Raw genomic sequence first — 11285 nt, 5'->3', positions numbered from 1 at the left:
GCTGTTCCTAGGGATGCGCGACACCTGGGCTGCCTGGCCCCGGCGGCTTTCCTCTCATGGCGCGAGGAGCGTCTCCGAGGGTCCGTGTGTGAACGTGGCCTCCCCTCCGCTTAGCAGGGAGAGCGCGGGAAGCCCGGCCCCGCGGCCACGGAACGGGGCGGGAGGAGCCCGCGCCCTCCCCGCCCCCCTCGCCCCCCCCCCCGCCCCCCGCTCCGTGCCCGCCCGGTCCCGGTCACGGCGCCTGCTCGGAGCGCGGTGGGCCGCCGGTGGCCGCGCGCGAGCCGCGGAGCAGGCCCAGGCCTCGCGAGCGGCCGGCGCCGTGCAGCTGGCGCTCGTGGCGGCGGATCTGCACCTTGTGGCGGAAGCGCTCGCCGCAGTCCTCGCAGACGTAGGGCCGCTCGCCCGAGTGCGTGCGCCGGTGGCGCAGGAGGTTGGACGAGACGCTGAAGCGCTTGCCGCAGTCGCCGCAGGCGTAGGGCCGCTCGCCCGTGTGCGTGCGCTGGTGCTGCACGAGCGCCGAGCTCTCGCTGAAGCGCTTGGCGCAGTAGGAGCAGGCGTAGGGCTTCTCGCCCGTGTGGATGCGCTGGTGCGTCACCAGGTTGGAGTGCTGCGAGAAGCCCTTGCCGCACTCGCCGCAGCGGTGCGGCCGCTCGCCCGTGTGCGTGGCCTGGTGCCGCACCAGGTCCGTGCTGCGGCTGAAGCCCTTGCCGCACTCCCCGCAGATGGTCGGCCGGTCCCGCGCGCGCCGCCGCCGCCGCTGCCTGGCCGGAGTCAGCGCCGCGCTGCCCGCGGGGCCCGGGATGGCCACCACCGCGGGCGCCGCCACGGCCGGCAACACCATGAGCTCCTGCAGCACCACGTAGCCCGGGGGGGCCACCACGACCGCGGCTGGAGCGCCCGGGGCCGGAGTCCCGCCGCCCCCTGCGGCGGGCACCAGCTCCAGCTGCAGCTCCGGCTGCACGGGAGTCAGCTCCAGCTGCACCTCCTGCTGCTGGGCTCCCAGATCCACCGGGGTCAGCTCCAGCTGCACCTCCTGCTGCTGCTCCAGCTGCTGCTGCTGCTGCTGCTCCAGCTGCTGCTCCAGCTGCTGCAGCTGCTCCTGCAGTTTGAGCTGCAGCTGCCGCTGTTCCTGTTGTCTCTCCAGCTCCTGCCGCTGCTGCTCCAGTTCCTGCTCCGTCCCCAGGTCCACCGGCATGAGCTCCAGCTCCACCTCTTCCTCCTCCTCTGGCTCCAGTGGATGGGGCTGCTGCTGCTGTTGCAACTGTTCTTGCTGCTGCTGCTGCTGCAACAGCTGCTGCTGCTGTAACTGTTGCTGCTGCTGCAGCTGCTGCTGTAACTGTTGCTGCTGCAGCTGCGGCATCTGTAACTGTTCTTGCTTCTGCTGTTCCTGCTGCAGCTGCTGCAACTGGTCCTGATGTTGCTGCTGCTGCTGCAACTGGTTCTGCTGTTGCTGCTGTAACTGTTCCTCCTCCTCCTGCTGCTGCTGTAACTGGTCCTGCTGTAGGTGCTGCTGCTGTAACTGTTCCTCCTCCTGCTGCTGCTGTAACTGGTCCTGCTGCAGGTCCTGCTGCTGCTGCTGTAACTGGTCCTGCCGCAGGTGCTGCTGCTGCTGTAACTGGTCCTGCTGCAGGTGCTGCTGCTGCTGCTGTAACTGGTCCTGCTGCAGGTGCTGCTGCTGCTGCTGTAACTGGTCCTGCTGCAGGTGCTGCTGCTGTTGCTGTAACTGGTCCTGCCGCAGGTGCTGCTGCTGCTGTAACTGCTCCTGCTGCAGGTGCTGCTGCTGCTGTAACTGGCCCTGCTGCAGGTGCTGCTGCTGCTGTAACTGGTCCTGCTGCAGGTGCTGCTGCTGCTGCTGCTGCTGTAACTGGTCCTGCCGCAGGTGCTGCTGCTGCTGCTGTAACTGGTCCTGCCGCAGGTGCTGCTGCTGTTGTAACTGGTCCTGCTGCAGGTGCTGCTGCTGCTGTAACTGGTCCTGCTGCAGGTGCTGCTGCTGCTGTAACTGGTCCTGCCGCAGGTGCTGCTGCTGCTGCTGTAACTGGTCCTGCTGCAGGTGCTGCTGCTGCTGTAACTGGTCCTGCTGCAGGTGCTGCTGCTGCTGCTGTAACTGTTCCTGCCGCAGGTGCTGCTGCTGCTGCTGTAACTGTTCCTGCTGCAGGTTCTGCTGCAGCTGCTGTGACTGGTCCTGCTGCAGGTGCTGCAGCTGCTGTGACTGGTCCTGCTGCAGGTGCTGCTGCTGCTGTGACTGGTCCTGCTGCAAGTGCTGCTGCTGCAGCTGCTGTGACTGTTCCTGCTGCTGCTGCTGCAGCTGCTGTGACTGGTTCTGCTGCAGGTGCTGCTGCTGCTGTAACTGTTCCTGGTGCAGGTGCTGCTGCTTCTGCTGCTGTAACTGGTTCTGCTGCAGGTCCTGCTGCTGCTGTAACTGGTCCTGCTGCAGGTGCTGCAGCTGCTGTAACTGTTCCTGCTGCAGGTCCTGCTGCTGCTGTTGCTGTAACTGTCCCTGCTGCAGGTCCTGCTGTTGCTGCTGTAACTGGTCCTGCTGCAGGTCCTGCTGCTGCTGCTGCTGTAACTGGTCCTGCTGTTGTAACAGTTTCTGCTGTTGCTGCCACCGTTGTTGCTCCTGCACTTGCTGCTCCTGTGTTTGTTCCTGCCCTTGCACCAGCTGCAGCTGTGGTCTCAGCTGCTCACGGGGCACAGGGTGGGGTGTTCCCTGCAGGTCCTTGTTTTGTTGAGGCAGCTGGCCTTGCCCATCTTGCTGCTGCAATTCTAGCTGCTGTCCTGATGGCTGGCTTTGTGTTTGCTGCTCTGGCTGCAGCTCTCGCTGCTGTTCTGACTGTTGCAGTTGCAACTCCTGCTGTCCGGGCTGTGCTTCCTCGGCGAGCTCCCCGGCCCCCATCGGGGCTGAGCTTGTTGGCTGCGGTGGGCTGCCGTTCTCCTGAGCCTCTTCTTCCTCTTGACTCTCACCCGCACCGCTGCCACCTGTAGTGGAAATGGCAGGAAGCCAGGAGAGAAAGATCTACAGGCAGCTCTCGGGGTCAGGCCCCCACGCCCTCCCCGCTTACCCTGTCCCACGGACAGCCACTCTAGGACATACTGGTGAGCTCTCAGCAGGGACCCAAAAGCACTGGGTCAATTGGCCATGGCAGCGTGGCAGAAACTGAAATGCCCAGAGGTGTGGGGCTGGCTTAGAAATGTGCCCGAAGGACTGCGGGTCGCATCACTCTGGACCCTGGCTCTCCCACCTCTCCTCTGGGCCTTCCTCCACACAGCCTCCATGCTTAGATCTTGGCAGTGACAAGAGTCTGGGTGTCTGGGGCTCCCCAACACCATTCTCCGAGAAGTCTCTGGGACTTAATTACCATCCAGTGGGAATCAGCGAACAAGCCACTCGGACAGCTAAGCCACAAGCCCATGCTGAACTCTGACCTCAGTTAGGGTCACACCTTAAATAAGGGAGAACTTGCCTTCTCTGTAAATAATAAAGAATCTCTGTAAAGCTGCCTGAAGTATTACCACAGGTGGTTTCTAAAAGTCCCTGAAGTGTCAGAGAGAGCACGAGGTTTCCAGCAGGAAGTCCTCAGATCAGGCCCTAATTCTACCACTTAGCTGCTGTCAGCCTCCTACAGCCTCAGAGGCCTCCCTGTCAGTAACAGCCTCAGGATACCCACACCTCCAGCTTCATGGGTGAAGCCTCTAGAACGAGGCAGGTGCTTGACAAATCCCTCTCCCTCTGGGTTAGGAAATTAGTTTGCAAACTGACGAACAGTTTGGAAATACCGAGGACACAACTAGCCCTGTGTGAAACAGCCTCAGACGGGACGTGTTGGAGACTGTTAGTCTGGAACGGAAAGGACTAACTCCACAGGCCCACGTCAGCACGGTGACCGGCCAGTTAAGTGACCTCTGGGAACCTGAGTTTCCCTGTCTGCAAAAGGGACACAGCGACCCTTCTCAGGGACACAACGAGAATTCGAGGGGTACAGGTGCAGCTCAGCGTTGTGCAGGTGTAGAGTAACCCCTGCCACCTATGCGTCACTCCATTGTTACGTGTCACTCTGCACAACAGCCTCGTGTCGTTTCTTGTTTCGAGCATTTATACTGTGTTCTCAGAAAGTCCAAAGAGGCTTGCTCCATTCCCAAGTCTGATTTCAACATTTGTTCTTCCTACTGCCTCATATTTTCTTTCTTTCTTTCTTTTTTTTAAGATTTTATTTCTCAGAGAGAGAGAGAGAGAGAGAGAGAGAGCACAAGCAGGGGGAGTGGTAGGCAGAGGGAGAGGCACGCTCCCTGTGGAGCAAGGAGCCCGATGCGGGACTCGATCCCAGGGCAGACGCTTAACCGACTGAGCCCCCCAGGTGTCCCCAGCCTCATATTTTCAATTTTATAATGGAAAGCAGGGATTTTATTTATAAAATTTTGCTTTTTGGCCACTTTTCCAGGAGTATATTGATCTAATAAAAGCAAGGGATATCTCCATGTAAATCATTTCCTTTCAGAAAACTATTCCTAATAACGTTTGCTTAGGCTAACGGACAGGTATTTTTCACATACACACTAGCCAGGAGTATGTGCCTGGTGAGCAAAGGCAGCCATGCAAACCTGTCCTCTGTCCCCCAAGCAGGTCTGAGCCACTCCAGCCTCCCGCCACCTCTGAGAGCAGCAGGGACACATCATGCCTCTGTTTGAGTCCTCACATTTCTAGCCCAGCACTTGGCCGTGTGGCCAGTCCTGGCTTCTTGCAGCCACGTCAGCATTTTTAACAATGATGTTTTAGTAAACATTAAGTTCACCTGATGTGTATACGCTTGCAAGGCTTTTCTCGGTCAAATATTTGAGCCGGAAGACCCCTCATTTCATCCACACATCCCCACCCAACCCCTCCAATTTCCTTGGTTCTTTTCATGTTGTTCAACCCTGAGCCAGCCCTCACTTAGTGCCCTCAAAGGACAGAGAGGGAAACTGGCTCCCAGGAGCATGACCACCATTCGAAGTTGGCCCAGAGTGGGTTCCAGAGGGAGAAGGCATCTTGGAAGCTTCTACAGGGCCACATTTGGCTCTGGGCAAAAGGGGAGAAAGATGGATGGAAGCAGAGGTCAGGAAAAGTGGACAAGGTCAGAGAAGGCCACAGGAAAAAGAGAAGCCAGGGGGCCAATGCCTGGGGCACAAGGGAGAGAGCCCCTGATTTCAATCTGAGAACTTGAGTCTGGAGTCCTACCTGACAGGTAGGAGGGCAGTGGAGACTACCTGACCACTGGGGACACCGCAGCAGCTCCCAGCCAGCACACACCCGGGGTCCAGGGCATGGGCTGGGAATGTCTGCACTGTCGGGAGCCTGTCACCAGCAAAACCACAGCCTGACGGAGCCGCCTCAGAAAATCCTGACGCAAACCTGGCAGTGTTACTCCAGGCAGCTGAAGTCAGTTGGCGTGAGTGGTTGCAGCCTGCCCCCCCCCCCACCCGGAAACCACCAAGTGAGCGCCCTTGCAGACAGCAGGCTGCCCCTCACCCTACACCCCCCTCTCTCTCTCGGCCACAGCAGGCCTGGGGCTCTGTCAAAAGGTCCTCCAGGGGGCCTGAGGACTATCTCCTGCTTTAGGTTAGAGCCACACCCCTCTCAAGCCCCTCACCTGAGAGGGTGCCAGGCCCTGGGCCCCCATCTTCAAGACACCGAAGCTCCAGCACGAAGGTCTCAGTGGCTGCCCCCAGCTCCATCCTGGCGTTCACACCAAGATCCCGGGGGGGCAGCTGTGCTGAGAGGAATGAGGAAGCTGTTCAGGTGAGCAGGAGTGCTGTGAGGCCCCAGCCCCGTGGCACTGACTGCCAGAGAGCCCTCCATCTCCACCCAGGCTGGAAAGGAGGACGGTGCAATCCATAGCTGGGGAAGGGAGGTGCAGGGCTGCCTGGAGGCTCAGCTCTCAGGGCCCATTCATTTGCCCCCCCCCACCCCCAGAGGCAGACCTTCCTGTCCCAACTTTGCAGGGCCCACACTCAGCCCCAGGCTTAGGGGCTGCTGGTGCATCTGCTCCTCACTGAGAGCCGACATGGGAACCAGCCTTCACTGGGGAGCTGGAGTCCCACAAGGGACGTTTGAGGAAGTTTGCGGGAAAAGAGAGACACCTCACATTCCACCGCCCCCTTCAAAGCACTGACAAGTGTGTTCACCTCCCTGGTTTCTTGCCTCCCAGAGCGCTGTTGGGGTTCATCCAGCCTTCCAAGGCCACAAGCAGGCCACAGGTTCCAGATGCCACCTCAGCTCCCTAGGAAGGCAGGTTTCCAGAGCACAACCCATGGAACCAGCTCCAGCCCAGGGGCTCCTGAAGTCCGGAAGGTTCCCCACCTCTCTCCTGCATCCACTCTGGCCCCTGCAGAGGTGTCCCCACATCTAGTCCTGCCTCCCCTCCTAGCAGGATAACTCCAGCTCCCCTTTGCAGAATCCAGTCCAGAAGCCCTCCAGAGAATGGTCCCCCCCCCCCACCCCGCCCCACCTCCCCGGTGGGCCCACCTGGTGCAGCATTTCCTGCTCTTTACAGCGGCCTCTGCGCTAGGGGAGGTGTGGTCAGCAGCGGCGGGAGAGTGCAGGCCGCTAGCTCCTTCCTGAGGCGCCTCCATCCAGAAAGAGCCGGGGAGGCGCTGGGCCACCGGGGGCCCTTCTGGGCACTGCGGCGGGCCTGTCGCTGTCAGGGCTGTCGAGGTTGCCCTGGGCCAAAAAAGGGGCAGAAGGGAGTTCGCGAGCAGAAGTTGGTGTCGGCGGCCCGGGGAGGGGGCTGGGGGCCGGCCGGGGCGGGGGTCCGGCCCGAGGTCCGCTGGTGGGGGGGGCGGGCGACACCGTTCTCGGCCCAGCTGGAGCGGGGGTGCAGCCCGGGTCCGGCCGGGGTCCGCCGGCGGCCACAGGTGCCCGGAGCCGGCGGGCGGGGAGCGGCCCGCGCCGGGGTCCCGTTGGCTCGCCCGCCCGCCCGAGCGTGTGTCCGGCCGGCAGCGGGCAGCGGGCGGCGGGCCGGGCCGGGGGCGGGGGCGGCGGGGCCGGCACAGGAAGTCCCCCCGGCATCCGCATCCTGTCCCCCGCCCGCCACCCGCGCGCCCCGCGCCCCGGCCCCCGCGCCGCCGCCGCCGCCGCTCTAGGCCGCCGCGAGCTCGGTGGGCTTAACCCTTCCCCGCCCGGCCGCTCACCCGCGGGGTGGCGACTGTCGCTGCCCCGGGGGCGGGGGGCGGGGGGCGGCGGGCGAGGCTCCCGGCCCGGGCCCTGCCGCTCCCCGGGGGGCCGGTGCAGCCCCGGGGCGCCCCCCTGGCCCGGGTCCAAGCTGTGGTTCATTAGCACTCCATTGGAGGACACTCACCTAAAGAGGAGGCCCCAATCCGCCCCCCAGCGGACCCAAAAGACGCCGATGCCTCCGCCCGTCGAATCCCTCCTCCTGGAGCCTGGGATGGTGAAGGCAGGGCTGGGGGCGGGCGCGGAGTTTGTGCGCGCTTGGACAGTGGGCTGGAACCCCAAAGGACCAGATGGGGCCGTGGGAGCCACCCTCGTTAACTGAAGGGTTAGCCTGGCTCGCTTCCTCTGTGCACAAGGCCTGCGGTCAGGCCCCCCCTCCGCCGCCCCCAACCGCTGCCCTCCCCAGGTCCCCACCCCAGTAGCCATGTGCAGAGGCGTCCCTGGACAGGCCAAGCTGACCCCTGCCTGGGTCAGGGGTCTCCTTCTCAGGGAGGCCTTACCTGACCATCTTGATATCCCATCACTTTGCTGCACTGTCTGAACCTGGAGAGTTCACATTAAAATTGGGATACTCCAATTCTCTTGAAAAATCCCAAGATCTGGCCTTGGAGAGCTGTTCCGGGGCTAGAGTATGGGAATGCCTCACTGGAGGTGGGCACAGCCCTCATGCGGTCACAGTCCTCTTCTGTCACTGTCTCCATCCTGGTCTGGCTGCCCTGCCTTGTTCCATTTTTTGATACTTCCTGGCCCCACAGGCTGTGGAGTTTAGGACTTCTCCTCTAGCCCTCTGAAAAGCTTGCGCTCTGGCTGGCAGCTTCACCCCCAGACTAGAAGCTCCAGGCGGCAGAGGACTGCCTCTGCCTCTGCCTAATCGGGGGAACCAGGGCAGCAAGAGCCTAGCTCTGGAGGCAGAAAAATCTGGATTCACAATGGCCTCTTCCAGTTGGGTAATGAGGTAAATTATTCCCTTTCATCTGTGGAATAGGGACAGCACTCTGCTAGCCAGGAGTTTAAGGAAAAGCGAGCATCTCCCCTCTGGCCAGCTAGGTGTGCACCTTCCCTCCCTCGGGAGGGCTGGGAACAAAGCTATCTCTGCCTCGTCCTTCCTCCGGGGAGACCTCGTGCCCAGAGGATCCAGAGGATCCACTCACTCCTTGAATCTTTAACTTCTGTCTCTGCTGGCTTCTTTCCAAGAGCATTTGCTCATTCTTCCCGCTCTCCCATCCTAAAAACATGCAACCCCTTCTCTCTCCTGCCCTCGGTGGCCAAACTGCCTAGAAAGATGCCTCATAGCAGTTCTGTCCATATCTCCATCTCCTTGTCCCTCCCCCTTCTCCAACTTGGCCTCGGCCCCATCACTCCACCCAGACAGCTCCCTCCACTGTCACCAGTGACCTCCATGTCACGCAGTCTCATGCTATTCCACCTCTAGGCAGCTTTGGACAGTTCTCCGGTGGCTGATGAGAGGGACCACCCTTGGTTCCCCCTTCCTCTCGGTCTGCCTCCTCTCTGACTCCTTAGCAGGTACGTTGCTCACCTTTACATCATCAAAACCTGCATAAGGTGTCTTCCCAAATTAACGGTTCTATCCTGGAGAGTATTTTTCCTGTCCATGACCATGACTGAGCACCTCACAAACAACAGCCACCCCTTTTCCTCCTCTTTCTCCCTTTAACTTTTTCTTTTTTTTAAGAAAGAGAGCGAGAGCGAGCAGAGGGGTTGGGGAGGGGCAGAGGGAGAGAAAAAATCCCAAGCAGGCTCCATGCCCAGGGTGGAGCCTGACATGGGACTCAGTATCATGACCCTAAGATCGTGACCTGAACTGCAATCAAGAGTCAGACACTCAACTGACTGAGCCACCCAGGAGCCCCTCTCCCTTTAATTTTTTGTCCAGGCAATACGCATACTGAATTGAATAAGTCAAATTGTTCTACGAGGCTTTAGCAACAACAAAAATCTCTCCTTGCTTCTGAGTCCCGTCCCATTTCTTCTGATATTTTTTTTTTTGCCATGTTTCTAAATAATACGCTTAATGCTATTATTTGGTTTTTCCATTTTATGTAGTATCTATGGACATCCGACTCTGGAAGATGCAGATTTAACTCTTTAAGCCACACATACACAGGTCTTCTTCCTGCCTATAATAATTTGTTCTTTATCCAGTTTTCTGGGATAGAGCTTCTACACCCTTGGAATTTCTCCAGTAATAGGAATGTCTGTTATTCAGGGGGCGAGGGGGCTGGATTAGCTTCAGGATGGGGGCTGGTGATACTAGAAATACCAACCATGTGAGTACAGGGTTGGGGCTCTGAGCCAGGTGATATCAACCCAATCTCTGGGGCTAGAGATTGAGGTCAGTCACATGGCCAATGATTCAATCGATCATCCCTATGCAATGAAACACCAATGAAAACTATGGGCACCATGATTCAGGTGAGCTTCCTGGTTGGCGATAGACTCTCCATGTCCAGAAAGAGGACAGAGAAGCTCTACATTCAGGACTCTTCCTAGACCTTGGATCTCTTCAGGGACCATGGCTGGTCCTGCTTTGTATCCCTTGTAGTAAAACTGTACTTGTAAGTATAGCACTTTCTTGAATTCTGTGAGTTGATCTAGTTAATGATCCGACCTGAGTAGGTCCAAGGAATCCCTGAATTTGTAGCCAGTTGGTCAGAAGTGCCGGGGGCCTGGAGACTCCCAGATTTGCAGATGGTGTCTACGTGGGGGCAGTCTTCCTGGGCGTGATGCCCTTATCTTGTGGAGTCTGTACCAACTCTGGTGGTCAGCTACAGAAGTCCAGGACAGGGCCACACCTCTCCACAGTTTCATCACAGTCAGGGGTAAATCCACATGTACTGTTCCCATGAGCACATCTCTGTATATATTTTTCCCCGCTGAGCCCAGTAAAAGGATTTGTATTAGTTCCCTTTTTTTTTTTTTTTTTAAGATTTTATTTATTTGACAGAGAGAGACACAGCGAGAGAGGGAGCACAAGCAGGGGGAGTGGGAGAGGGAGAAGCAGGCTTCCCGCCGAGCAGGGAGCCCGATGCGGGGCTCGATCCCAGGACCCTGGGATCACGACCTGAGCCGAAGGCAGACGCTTAACCATCTGAGCCACCCAGGCGCCCACGTCTAAAAAGTTTTTATTTGGGGCGCCTGGGTGGCTCAGTCGGTTGAGCATCTGCCTTCAGCTCAGGTCATTATTCCAGGGTCCTGGGATTGAGCCCCACATCCGGCTCCTTGCTCAGCAGGGAGTCTGCTTCTCCCTCTCCCTCTGCACCTCCCCCTGCTTGTGCTCTCTCACTGTCAAATGAATAAATAAAATCTTAAAAAAAAAAATTAAACGTTTTTATTCTACATGTGACCGAGCATGGATTCTAGAATGGCAATGGCTTCTCCTCAGATTTTAAAGACACCCTCTCATTGTCTTTTGGCCTCCAGTGTGGCTATCTAGGATGTCCCATGCCATTTTGATACAAGATCCTTTCTGTGTGACTGGTATTCTGCCTCTGGAAGCTTGTAAATCTTTTTTTTTTTTTTTTTTTTAACCTGGATTCTGAAGGTCCATGATGACAGGCACTCAGGTAGCCACTTCAGTCAGGAGACTCATGCTTTTATGTTTGAGAAATGAATTTGACTTATTTATTTCATAGTGTCCCCTTCCATTTTCTCTTTTCTGCTTTTCTAGAATTTTGAGTATTCGGATGTTGGACCTTCTGTTCTGATCCTCTAATGTCCATTGTACTTTCTCTTTCATTTTCATCACTTAATCTCTTAGTTACATTTTCCTTTTTTTAAAAAGATGTTATTTATTTATTCATTTATTTACTTAAGAGAGAGAGTGAGGAGAGGAGCAGAGAGAGAGGGACAAGCTGACTCTGCACTGCGCAAGGAGCCCGTCTGACGTGGGGTTAAGTCCCACGATCCTGAGATCATGCCCTTAGCAGAAATCAAGAGTCTGACGCCCAACTGATGGAGCTGTCAGGCGCCCCTCTTGGTTACGCTTTCTAGAAGAGTCTCTCGTCACGGTCCTCTAACCTTTCTGCTTTTATTTCTGCAAGCCTGTCTTTAATTTCCAGAG

General features: G+C 57.9%; 1 protein-coding gene across 1 annotated transcript; it reads right to left on the bottom strand.

Annotated features, from left to right (window-relative positions):
• Positions 1–214: 214 nt before the first annotated feature.
• On the bottom strand, positions 215–6989 carry ZNF853 (zinc finger protein 853). Its single transcript, XM_035722085.1, has 5 exons — positions 6500–6989; positions 5625–5742; positions 2508–2976; positions 1531–1733; positions 215–1356 (listed from the first exon to the last, which is right to left on the bottom strand). Exons 1-5 carry the CDS (start codon positions 6509–6511, stop codon positions 233–235), a joined length of 1926 nt encoding a protein of 641 aa, XP_035577978.1. The 5' UTR covers positions 6512–6989; the 3' UTR covers positions 215–232.
• Between the last annotated feature and the right edge of the window lie 4296 nt (positions 6990–11285).

This window comes from Zalophus californianus, chromosome 10, assembly GCF_009762305.2.
Source record: "Zalophus californianus isolate mZalCal1 chromosome 10, mZalCal1.pri.v2, whole genome shotgun sequence".
Classification (NCBI taxonomy): domain Eukaryota; kingdom Metazoa; phylum Chordata; class Mammalia; order Carnivora; family Otariidae; genus Zalophus; species Zalophus californianus.
The sequence above is the reverse complement of the archived record's forward strand: the minus strand, read 5'-3'. Positions and strand labels throughout refer to the sequence as shown.

Bases quoted from the DNA above. Each gene is read 5' to 3' on its own strand.
- ZNF853 (XM_035722085.1), bottom strand. The intron at 2,977-5,624 runs GTGAGGGGCTTG...TTTCCACTACAG, and splicing joins AGGGCCTGGCACCCTCTCAG to GTGGCAGCGGTGCGGGTGAG. The intron at 1,734-2,507 runs CCTGCAGCAGGG...GCAGCACCTGCG, and splicing joins TTACAGCAGCAACAGCAGGA to GCAGGACCAGTTACAGCAAC.